This window comes from Phoenix dactylifera, chromosome 5 (assembly GCF_051530095.1).
Source record: "Phoenix dactylifera cultivar Ajwa chromosome 5, Ajwa_hap1_PhDact_Kaust_v1.1, whole genome shotgun sequence".
Classification (NCBI taxonomy): domain Eukaryota; kingdom Viridiplantae; phylum Streptophyta; class Magnoliopsida; order Arecales; family Arecaceae; genus Phoenix; species Phoenix dactylifera.
Window position 1 is genome coordinate 7,594,901 of NC_143194.1, and position 12,748 is coordinate 7,607,648.

At 37.1% G+C, this 12,748-nt stretch overlaps 1 protein-coding gene across 3 annotated transcripts in view; it reads left to right on the top strand.

Moving 5' to 3' along the window:
- The window catches only part of LOC103706192 (autophagy-related protein 2-like), a 29,910-nt gene that overhangs the window by 9,742 nt on the left and 7,420 nt on the right, over nt 1-12,748 (top strand). For all 3 annotated transcript variants that reach the window (XM_039116340.3, XM_008790232.6, XM_039116341.3), the window contains exons 4-10: nt 2,370-2,614; nt 2,728-5,973; nt 6,066-6,178; nt 8,134-8,338; nt 9,621-9,734; nt 11,207-11,314; nt 11,421-11,553. In XM_039116340.3, coding sequence (XP_038972268.2) covers nt 2,370-2,614; nt 2,728-5,973; nt 6,066-6,178; nt 8,134-8,338; nt 9,621-9,734; nt 11,207-11,314; nt 11,421-11,553 — 4,164 coding nt within the window. The remainder of the gene's footprint in view (nt 1-2,369; nt 2,615-2,727; nt 5,974-6,065; nt 6,179-8,133; nt 8,339-9,620; nt 9,735-11,206; nt 11,315-11,420; nt 11,554-12,748) is intronic.

The window sequence follows — 12,748 nt, forward strand, 5'->3', positions numbered from 1 at the left end:
TCTACTTCAATATTAGATCTTCAAGGTTTATAGTAAAGTTTTTCTGCAGTCAGCTGATGATTCCTAAAAGGGACAAAGTGCACCCAAGTTAAGAATACTATGGAAGAAAGGGGATGAAAAAAGGAGAGAGATAAACAGAAGAATTTACTGAGCACTTTGGGTGCTGACTCATATCAAAATTCCTCCAATAATTTTCCAGCCAAAACAACATAAATTATGGGTTCTAATATGGCCTTTATAAAGTTCTTATGTGTAAAACAAGCTTAAAAACACTTTTCTTTGTCAATTTGTTTTTCTCTAAAAGTCAGAAGACAAATGAAATGATCAAACAATGTTCTCCTTTTGTGACCAATTTTACCAGGACTTTATTTTCATATTTGTTTCCAGTAAAATTTTATTCCATATTATGATTTTAGTTTTACTTGTTTTGGACTTTCATTCTATTGAGCCTTCAATCATAGTATCAGCCCACTATCCATCCCATTCGCACTTGATAAATTAATATGATATCATTGCAAAAAACATATACCTGATACTGTCTGGAATAGGATATTAGCCAAAAACTCAAATACAACTAGTGTAATGAGATATAGGCTTCACGACTATTTTAGGTGGATACCATTCGGAGAGCTTCATAGTCTCCCCACAACTACTTATGTTTATCATAACTAAATTATCAATCTCCTTAATAGATTTTGATATAGCCTTGTATATCCCGTCTCAGTACCGGGCCTGTACAGGTGCCATCCTATTATTGTATCAGTACGTCCGGTACAGGGGCTATTTCGGCATACTGAGTGTCGGTACACCCCTCATACTGCCTATTGGTACTAAATCAGTACAGTACGGTATGGTATGCTCCGTACCGCCTAGTTTGGTACGATATGACATACCTTGGTTATATATTTTTTTCTTAGATCCTGTGTGGACACCCGTTTTCCTTATCCAGGACTATCACCTACTTTTGTGGAAAGCCACAAAAAAGAGAGCAGGAAGAGGGAAAATTTTCAGGGATCAGAGGAGGGATTGAGTTCAACTATTATGATATTTTAGGGATATAAAAAACTCAACTCTTATTCTGATTGAATTATTCAAAATTTTAGGGACTGAGGTGTTGACAGAGTTACCGGCAGGTTCAATAATCCCTACTTATTATATTATCTCCTTTACATGTTGGGAAGATTTCTGAGGGATAAGAAAAGGGACATCTGAACAGGTCTTTAATGTTTGTTGAATTACCTCAGTGAAACTCATAATATGCTTTATGGTGCTTCATCGTGATGCATTCCCTAAGTTGATGAAAGCTATGTGAAGGTTCTTTCCAAGTTCATAATGTTCATTAGTGGATTAAGCATGAAACTATCTTCCACTGTTTACTTTCTAGAGTTCTAGTTGAAGTTTGGACTATCCCCAATATTATTCTCGTTTCACTGGTCTTAATTCCATAACCGCCTTCTTTAGATTCATGTAGCACATATTATAGTCACCTTGCTCCTCGTAAATAGTTTTTCCTTAATTGGTAATTGATCCTAGTGAATAGTTATTTTTTTCTCCTAATATTGACATTTTGAATAATCTAGTTAACCTGGACCGGCCTGTTTTCTCCTCTAGCGCTCTTTAAGTATTCATGCGATCAAAATTCTTGATTCCTTTTTTTTCATAGTACTAAATCTGTTTCAGTTAATTGAAAACATTAATGGTCCATGCCAACTCCCTAATTGATCTTTATTTAGAAATCCCTCCAATAGTGTCCTCATCCTATTCTAGATATTATGTTTTCATGAATCTAACCAGTCAACAAAATCTTATTGTCCTCAGGTTATATGCACCGAACTTCTTAGCTCTCGTTTTTCTTTCCTTATCCTAGTCTGTCTATAGATTTGCTGCTTGCCTTTTTTTGGTTCCGAAATTAGTATGCAGGCCATGCTTAGATGCATTTTTAATCTTGGTTATTTTTTTTCAATCCTTTTTGGCTCTCTTTCTATGTCAAAACTGTAATATCTTCTTTGTCATTACTTACTGTAAGTCTTCGGTCATCACCTTTAGGACATCAATGTTCCACCATCATGTTTCTTACCAGTATGTCATTTACTTAAAGATTCTTCTAGTATAAAGAAACTTCATGCCATCCGAAACTCCCATATCAAATTCATTGCAACTCTTGAATTCCAATTCCGCCTTTTCAGTGTTCTCATATGGATAAAACATCATCTCTTTGAGAATCCACACTATATTCTTACATCTGTAATGAATAAAAATACAAATTTCTTCATGCTTGTCACTGAATACTCACTGTGTTCTCTTTGGGCTTTACTAGCTTGACATTTTCAGGAGGCTGATTAATATCATTACCATTCTTCCTTGTGCAGAACAAAATGTTGAGACTAGTTTACGAGCTACTATTGCTGAGATTTCTGTTGTCCTTTCCTTCATTGATGAAGATCAGACACAGTCATATGATTCCAGCGATTCATTATTAAATGGCCAAAGTTTTAATTCTTACATGAGCTGTCACTCAACAATGAATATAGAGGAGTCAACCTTGAGTACCGTTAATTCTATGAAAATACACCATCTTGAAGCAAGGTGTCAACATCTGACTCTTGATTTGCAGGTAAAAATTGTGCCTTCTGATTTTTTCTACAAGCATTATTTCCCAATTCTATAAAATTACCTTTTTCACAAGACATGTATTTAACCGAATCCTGACTTTTGACGAAGCAACAGACTTATCCTCAAATCATGAAGTTTGGAGCATCACTCAAGCAAATTAAGGTTGATGAGTATTATGATAGTAGGAACCGTGCTGAGGGATCTAAGTTCCCTGATTACAAGAATGATTCCTATTACCAAATGCTATTAAATCAGCATTTGCAGGCACAAGTTCAAGCTGCTCTTCCACCATATCCTTTTTCCACCCAAGACCATGATTCAGAATCTTCTGTCACTAATTGTAGGAATGGACTGATCAAGGTTACATTGTTGGAATCTCTTGATATATGCCGCTGTCAGTATTCTGTCAGTTCCACAGGTTTAGATGGCAAGAAAATGGCATCAACATCTTTCTCTGTTCATCTGCCACCATTTGTTTTGTGGGTTCACTTTCCGTTAGTAAATACGCTGCTTAATCTCTTCAAACAAGTTGAATATTCATTTAAGAAAAGCAGCATGAACAAGGATTTTGTGACTAATGTTCAGTCTGAAAGGCATAATTCTTCCTCTCTTGGTGATGCTGAAAGTGGCAATATTTCTTACTTAACAACTATGTCTCAAACAGCAAGTCTGCAAGGGAATATAGTCCTTTCTCAGGCAAGGGTCATAGTGTGCTTTCCTTCTGAATATTATGGAGATTACAGACATTCAGCCTCTTTGGATAAGTTTATTGTTCTTGAACATTCTTCCAGTGTGGGAGATTTTGTGGATTTCCTTCAACTTCCAAAAGAAAGTGCTCCAAAAGATGCTTACTGTACACCTGCCACTTCTGTCTATCTACATATGGGAAATTTAGACATTTACTTTGTTAAATCTTCAAGTGAAAATTCTTTGGTGGATGGGTCCCATGCATCAGACAAGCAACCCTTTTCTGCCGTGAAGATTCTCTCTGTCACCAACAGATCATATGGCTATCATTCTGGAATTACGATGCTTTGGCAGAAGGGTCCTGTGACTGGTCCTTGGATGGCAAGCAGAACTTGGAGTTTGTCCAAATTACATGATCAAAGTAGGAATAAAGTGGTCAGAGAAAGGGCTGAGTATTCCTCGGTGGTGACAGCTACAGAAGACCTTGATGGGACAAGTTCAAGTATTCGTCAAGAGCTGATTCTGAGTTCTGCATTTTTATTTCATGTTAAATTTTCTCATGTTTGTATTAATCTTCATAGTCATGATTATAAATTGCTAAATCAGCTGCTTAATTATCTGTTGGATGAATTGTCTAGTGGAGCCCATGGTACGGACACTAATTATGAGGGGATCAGAAATGAACAATCGTCCCCAAATGTCTGTGTTGCATCTCAAACATCTGTTCGTGTGGAATGTGATCTCCTGGACATTTGCATTACCCTAGATGAAGTAATAGAAGTCAGTCACTTGATACAGAAGGAACTACAGGGATCATGGAATTGCCTTAAATTGAAAGTTACGAAGTTTGAGTTGCTTTCTGCATCAAATATTGGTGGAATTAGCAAAGCAAAATTTTCATGGCTTAACCATGGTGAGGGTGAATTGTGGGGTTCCATCTTAAATAGGAATGAAAATGCTTCTGAAGTAACTGAAGATCTTCTTCTAATCACCTGTAAAAACTCTGCCATCAGAAGGGGTGATGGTGATGGTACTAATGCATTATCTTTTATCTCTGCGGGTACTACTGTTACACACATCTGGAATCCACAGTCATGTCAAAGCTACATGTCCATAATCGTTCGTGGTGGGACAATAGTTGCTCCTGGTGGTCGCTTGGATTGGATCAGTGCAATATGCTTATATTTTAGTTTGCCTTCTCAAGAGAATGAACAGTCAGGCAATGGTAAAGCTTCAGTTAATGGTGCTGCTTCTGAAACATTATTCTTTCTTGATTTGGTGGATATTGCTTTGAGTTATGAGCCCCACATCAAAGATCCTATAATCGCTAATGGAGTTTCCAAAAGAGAGCATAGTTGTAGTACTGAATCTAATGAAGAGATAGAGAGAGAATATGTGGCATGCCTTTTAGCTGCAGCATCATTAAGCCTTTCTAATTACACCAAGGCAAACTCGTCTACTGTTAATTACAATATCCAACTACAAGATGCAGGACTTCTTATCTGTGAATCGACTGGCACAAGAAAGGGCAGTGATGGTTATCATGTAGGTTGTCTGCAAGAGATCGGCTATGTAAAAGTTTCCCAGATTGCTCTTGTTGAGGCTGTTCTTAGAAGTAAAGGTCTTCATTGGGAAATTGAATGTTCAGAATCGCATATCAGCCTTGATACCTGCCATGACACAGCTTATGGTCTTTTACATTTGGTTGCTCAACTTCAACAGCTTTATGCACCTGATGTGGAGGATGCTCTTATGCATTTACAATCAAGGTGGAATACTATTCAGCAAGCTCAAGAAGATTGCAGTTCAAATGATGTGGCAGATAACTCTGAAAGCACTGCTGTTGGTTTGGGTTTTGAGAAGAGTTCGCCAGCTAGTGGTGAAGGCTGTGTATCTGTTGGACTGCTGGATGAGATACTTGAGAATGCTTTTTATATTAATGGGGAATACAGATCTCCATCTGGTCATTGCGACATACAATCTAATGTTTCCCTTGATGAATATGTGCTTGGAGATAGGTTTAAGTTGAACATAAACAACTCTACGGCTAGCAATGCTTCTTCTCTGATTATTCCTAAGGATGGTTCATCGTATGGTTCAGAAACAGGAAACACTCAGCAACCATCTATGCACAAACAAGGCTCAGCTCAACTTATTGAAAGCTATTATGCATCTGACTTACTTCAGCCGTCAACATTAACTGCAGGCCATCATTCACCTAAGGAAGATCACAAATCTAGATTCGATAATACCGCTCGTCGGGACATGGAATGTGGAAAGGGTGGTTGGTACCAGGACAGTTCTCTAGTGATAGTAGAGAACCATATTTCAAAAATATTCAGTCAGCCTGAAGGAAAACAACACAAAGAAGGGGATTTTACTTCCAGCAATTTTGGTCCTGCTGAGTACCATATTCCAAAAGGAAGGATACTTCTTAAAAATATTGATGTGAGATGGAGAATGTATTCTGGACTTGACTGGATTAAGCCAAGCAAAAATCCTTACAATAGTTTGAAAGGAAGAGATGGTAGTGCCTGCCTAGAATTTACTTTGTCAGGGTTGAATCTTCAATATGACATGTATCCTGATGGAGAAATTTGTGTATCAAAGCTTTCTGTTTCTGCTCAGGACTTTCATCTTTATGACATGAGCAGAGATGCCCCTTGGAAGATGGTAACACAGCTTAATTGACTTTTTCTGCATATTTCTCATGGCTATATCAAAGCCAAATGCCTAACATATATTATTTTTTTCACTTTTGAAAGGTTCTGGGTTATTACCATTCAAAAGATCATCCAAGAGAATCCTGTGCCAAAGCATTTAAGTTAGACTTAGAAGCAGTAAGACCAGACCCATCAACACCTCTAGAGGACTACAGGTAATTGCCAGATACCTTCAGCCCTACTGTCCATTAAATTGACATTTCATGTGAGACATATCCTGGGTTTCATTTCTGTCCTTTTTTTACTTCTTCAATCCAGTCAAGGGAATGATATAAGGAAGTAGTTGTGGTATATAGTACCTGCATTCTTATCTAGGTACCTCAGTATGATAGGCTTTCTGTATCAGTACCTAGCCCATATCATTTTGTATTAATTATGGATGAACTCACAATTAATATTGAGGAGGATGTACCATGATGTATGTCATTTGCAGACAATATTGTATTGATTGATGCAAAGAAAAATAGTTTAAATATTACGTTGGAATTATGGAGGAAAACTTCAGAGGATAAGGGCTTATAAATTACTAGAACAAAGATAGAATATATAGAATGCAAATTTAATGAGAATGAAAATGAAGATGCAATATTAATTAAGATTGATGGACTAGAAATATCACAGAGTGACCAACTTCATTATTTAGGCCCAATTGTACAATATAATAGGAAGATAGATGAGGATGTATGTAATAGAATTAGACTTTGTTGGATAAGGTGGAGAGGTGCATTTGAGATATTACTTGATAGATTACATCTTGGAGACCTAAGTGAAATTTTGTAAAACAATAATAAGACCTTTTATGGCTCAGAGTACTGGGAAATAAATCAAATACATTAAAACAAATTGAGTGTAGTAGAAATGAGAATGTTTACATAGATGTTTGGTAAAACTAGGAAGGATAGATTAAAAAATAAATAATATTAGAGGAGCTGTAGGAGTTGTACAAATTAAGAACCAAGTGATGAAAGGTTGATTGAGATGGTATGTACATTTACAATGAGGACCTGAGGAGGCTCCTATAAGGAGAGATACTTTTGAAGGTGTAAGGGAAGAAGTGGAAGATCTAAATTAACATGAATGGAGATTGTGATTAAGTATATGGAGAGATTTGGCCATAGATAGGAATATTTGACAAATGAGTATCCATAAAGCTGGCTATAGTAATTGGGAAAAGGCTAGATGATTATGATTATGAATATGACAAGATTCCATATCTTTCTTTTGTCTCTGTCACCATCTCTTACGAGCTCGATCATTGTGATGGATTGTTCCAAATCCAATAACTATTTTTTTCCTCATATAGCTTTGAGCTTAGAGCAACAACATTTGTTTTTGACACACTAAATTGAGTTAAAGTTAGACCTTGTATAGCATTTTTAAACAGTTGAAATAAGTCAAACAACAAGATCTTATTATTTTCAGAGTATTTATACCACCTTTAGCATTCATCAATTAATCGGCAAGTGCACCAAATATTTTTTCACATCTCGTACACTTTTATTTAGCTATTCAATTATGATTATGAAGTTATGATGAACTTCTGTGTGTATCTTTCCCTAGCTCTGTTGTAAAAGGAAAGTTGATGGGGTGTATATTTTAATAAAAGAAAACATAGGAAAAATGCATTAGAGAGGATCAGAATGATTTAAGTTACTTTTTCTGACAAGCATTTGTACTTATGTGTTTGTGGTTATGATTAATATAATGAACAACCCAGATTATCTGAATTTTAAATTATTCCTTAAGTTCAAAATGTATGTCTGTGTTCTTTGCTTACCATTGTACTTCACATTTTCTGTGCATTCTTGCTCTTTCTGATACTTTATAATGAAAATGATGGTGTCATAAGTTCTGCGAGATTTAAAATTACTTATCTACTGTTTAGCATCTCAGATTGAAGTGTAAACATTAATTTTGCTGGTACTAATTTTAGCATAGAATGTTTGATGGAGAAAGTTTGGTAAAGGAATGGCTAACCCAGGGAATGTAGTTTTGTTCTTATGATCTGTGTTTTGGGTTTATAATAAAAACAGTTTGTAGATTTTATTCTTGTAGCAAAAATTACCAGCTTCTAGAGGTTTCTCAAGGCTAATATATTGGTTGTTCTCAGGTTACATCTTGAGTTTTTGCCAATGCGGCTGCATCTTGATCAAGACCAACTCAACTTCCTCATCAGCTTCTTTGGCAAGGATTCATTTGTTGATGAGCCTCCCAGTCCGCCTAATAATTTGAGTGAGTCTGTCACATCAGGAAGAAAAAGCAGGAGCTTTGGGAGCCAAACTATTATGGAGGAGGCATTACTTCCTTTCTTCCAGGCTAGATATTTTAAGCCCTTATCTTTTCTCGTCCCAGGGCATTTTTTATGTTTTCATTTTGAAACATTCTAAAGCCCTACCTTCGATTTATTTAATTTTTGTTATTCTATGCAAATATTCAAGCATTGTCCTTAAAAATAAAATCTTTCTTAAAATATGTAGAATCAAGATTCGCCGTCTCAGTACCGGATCCCGTACTGGTGTCACACTAGTATAGTGTCAATATGGTATGGTATGCAATTTTTTTGGCATACCGAGTGTCGATACACCACCCATACTGTGTACCGGTATCGAATTGGTACGGTATGATACGCTTTGTACCCCTCGGTTTGGGCCGGTACGATGTACCTTGGATAAGATAATTGTTAAGCGTAGATTATATGTATTTTCTAAAATCGGTTAAGAAGTATTTGTTGATTTTTTATATTTACTAGAAATAAGCTATAGCCAGTCCTTTAAATTTATTATGCCTTTACATTATCTCCATTCCTATGAGCTAGAAGATTACCAGTATGCACCACTTATCCCACATTTTTTGATACTTTTCCTCATGGGAGAGAGATGAAGTTTGTCTCATGCATATCCAGGATTTTGAGTTTGGGATTGACAATTTCAACGTGTAGTTGATGATCCAGATGGACTATTCATATGAACTTATGTTAATAGGATATGAATATTGCATGATATGGGATTGTTACTTATTAGGCCCACAGGTCCCACACACACCAGATACTTCACTTTTAGAATCAAGGAAATACTGGTGGGCCTTCCTTTTATCCAGGCCAATAGGGATGGAAGTGCATAAGGGTCTTGTTTTACACTAAAGGAAAAGAAAATTACAGAGTGCATATATGGATGCTAGTTTGACAACCCAAAGAAGATTCTAGGAGCAATATGCTACTCTATTTTCCTTTTAAATTTAAATTATATATTTTCTTTAATTATCTATTGCTCTGGCACTTCAAGTTTTATCGGTAGATCAATGTTTAATCATAAATCATAGGACATTAAACATAGTTGGTTCCACTATTTCAAGTTTTCAACTGATATAACTTTCATATTCTGTTCTTGCATTTTGTGTTATTACTTGCTAGGATGACACCATTTGGATCTAAAAAGTTAATATGCTATATTATGTTGGTCATTATGTTATGAGTGTTGTTACATATCCGCTTTGTTATAAGAGCAAAGTATGTTTCATGTTGGTCTTGTAGGATAGGTTTGGCTAAGATGGCATTTTCCAATGTCATGTTTTATGACTTCTAATGTTTCGTTATTTCAGAAATGTGTTGTAAGGCCCTTGGTTGTGCGTGTTGACTACATTCCTCGGCATTTTGATCCAGCAGCACTAAGAAGAGGAAACTATGCAGAACTTCTCAACTTAGTTGCATGGAAGGTAATTCTTAATTATTATTATTGCCCTATTGTTGTTGATTTCTAATAGAGCTAATGACCTTCAAAGTGCAAACTCTCGGCTCGGAAGGAGAATATCTGATTACAATAGAACCACCAGTAGCTAGAGAAGCGAAAGTTTTTTTCACTATAAAATAATGTTTCAGAGGAGGCTAAAATTTATAACAAGCTGGTGACCCTGTTTTGTGGTGATAGCAAATCTTTCCCCTAATTCTGCAGCAGAGATCAAAATTAAAACTTGATATAATCCTCCAAGAAACATAATTTAATAAACCACTAAACCACAGGACCAGAATTTTAGATTGAATACTGATGCATTGCATTATTGACCATCATTCCATTTCATGGAACTGATCACTGATACAGGTAACTGTATTCTCTAAGTTTCCTGTAATGTTTATAATATATTAACTGCTCATCAAATGCATCTGTTTGTTTGTATACTTTACTAATCGTCTGTAGAATCAAAGTAGCTGATCATCTTCTTCCCAAAACCCTTGGCCCACCTTATCTGTCACTCTCTATACCCTAGTTTTCTTTTTAGTGAACCGAACAGCATTGAAAAAATTTAAAGAACTACCAACTGCGTTATATCTGGAGCCAGCTGGTTCCTGACTGGTTCATCCCAGTGACCCATTGGGTGCAGGGGGCTCAACCCGAACTCACTTATTTATAATCAAGATGATTTTGGGTCACGCTCGAGCCTTCTCTGTGTTAAGAAACCCCAACAGAACCTATCTAATCCAGGTGGTTTTGGGCAGGTTGCTGGGTGCAGGTCAGATTTTGCCACACCCTAAGCATGCACTCTACATCCTTTTTTTTGGACACTTCTTGCTATGCATGTTCTCTCTTTGATGCCCAATACTTTCGTATATAATGTTGCAGGCCTTACTGCTGTCATATGTAATGCACATAGAGTCTAAACATGCCAAGATCATTAAAAAATGCAATAGTCACCCTCTACTTCATCCATCTCGCCCTGATTATATTAGGCATCATCATCATCTCTCTCTCTCTCCCTCTCTCCCTCTCTCTCTCTCTCTGTGTGTGTGTGTTCTCCTGTTTATTGATCCTAATTTTATTGAAACACAATGGTTCTCGAAGGTGTTAAGAAAGATCATGCTTCCAAAGCAATGCTCTGGATTTTTATAGTTTTGTATTTGACATCCAAATTGAGTGTTCAAATATTTGTACTGCTACTAAATGCAAATTACCTGGGTTAAGGTAACCAAAACCAAGGGAGACATGCATTTGCAGGTGCGTTAGTGGTCTACAGTAAATATAATAGTTCTGTTCATATCCTCCATTGTAGTGTGCCCAACCAAGCAATTAATTTTAGTCATAATTTGATATTCATTTTTATATCTCTGCTGCTGTAGTATCGACTATAATTTTCCTTTGGCCTTCCTGTAATTTAACTGCAAACATGATGGTTATGTGGTTTATTTACTGCAGGGAATTGACTTACATCTCAAACATGTTTGTGCTGTTGGTGTTTATGGGTGGAATAGCATCTGTGAAATGGTACTTGGGGAATGGTTGGAAGATATTTCTCACAACCAGGTTTTTACTTATTCTCTTCATGTTCATCATCAACAGAATAACAATTATACTATATGATCTACCAAATTTTTCATGCTAACTGGCAATGTATACATTTTTCTTTTAGGTTCATAAATTATTAAAAGGGCTTGCTCCTATAAGGTCATTGTTTGCTGTCAGTTCTGGCACGTCTAAATTGGTTTTATCTCCAGTTAAAAGTTACAGGAAAGATCACAAGTTGCTTAAGGGAATACAAAGAGGTAAGACAGAAATTCTGTTATTTTTAGGTAACGAATATACTTTACCACTTGCAGGAAATAGTTTTTTCCTGATATGTAGTTTCTTCCATTTTAACATTATAGTCTCCAATAAAACAACTGCATGAGACCACATAATTGACAATGATATAAGTGAAATAACAGGCTGATCTAGCACTTATCTCTAGAACAATGCTAGAAGAATGATCAAGAGATATGAAACACCATGGCGGAGACACATTTAAAAAGAATTTACACCAGCATTACAAATTGCACCTTATTCTTCTAATGTGTTGCATTTGCACTGGAGTGACTTTGTTCTAGACCTTGGTCGGCATAAATAAGTCTATTTTACCACATAAAAACTCATTTTTGTAGAAAATCTATTTGTTACATATTCTAAGAAATATCTTTGTGGCCACCAAAATGCTTAAGCGACTTCTAAAGTAGCTAGGTGGTTTCAAATTAATTATGTGGTAACCATTTGACCTAAGGTCTAGCGAACTGTGCCGAACCGGCCAGTTTGGGGCCTACCAAATTGAATTGGTCTGTTACATGCATAGTTTAGGAGCATGATTCGAGACGATAACTTCATCTCCCTCATGACACTTCGAACCTTCCCCTCCCCTCCCCTCCCCTCCTCCTCCCACCTCCTCCTCAAGCTCTTTCTCTCTCTCTCTCTCTCTCTCTCTCTATCAAGGTTCGCTCGAAGCCCTTGCGGTCGGATCCGGCCTCTCCCTCGTCGCGAAGCCCATCGAAGCCCTCCTCCAGATCCATCCTCTCCCTTGTCGCGAAGCTCTCAAAGCATGTCGAGCTCTTAAAGCCCTCCTCCTCTATATCCAGTCTCTCTCCCTTATCGCGAAGCCCTCAAAGCTTGTCCAAACTCATCAAAGTCGGGTTAGGTGAGTCCCCTCTCTCTCTCCCTCCCTCTCCTTCTTCCTCTCCCCCTCCCACTCCCTCTCTCCCTCCGTCCCTCTCCTTCCTTTGGCCCCTCTTCCTCCCCACCGCCCTCTCTCTTCATCCCCCTCCTCCCTCTCCCCCTCCCTCTCCCTGTTTCGGAATGCTCCAGCATTGGTATGGAATGGACTCATACCATACCAAACCAGTTGCCGGCTGGTGCGAGTCCCAGTATCGGTTTGGCTGACCTTGATTTGACTATTAAGCATGATTTAGTTACATTTCAGCTTATATGTTAGAC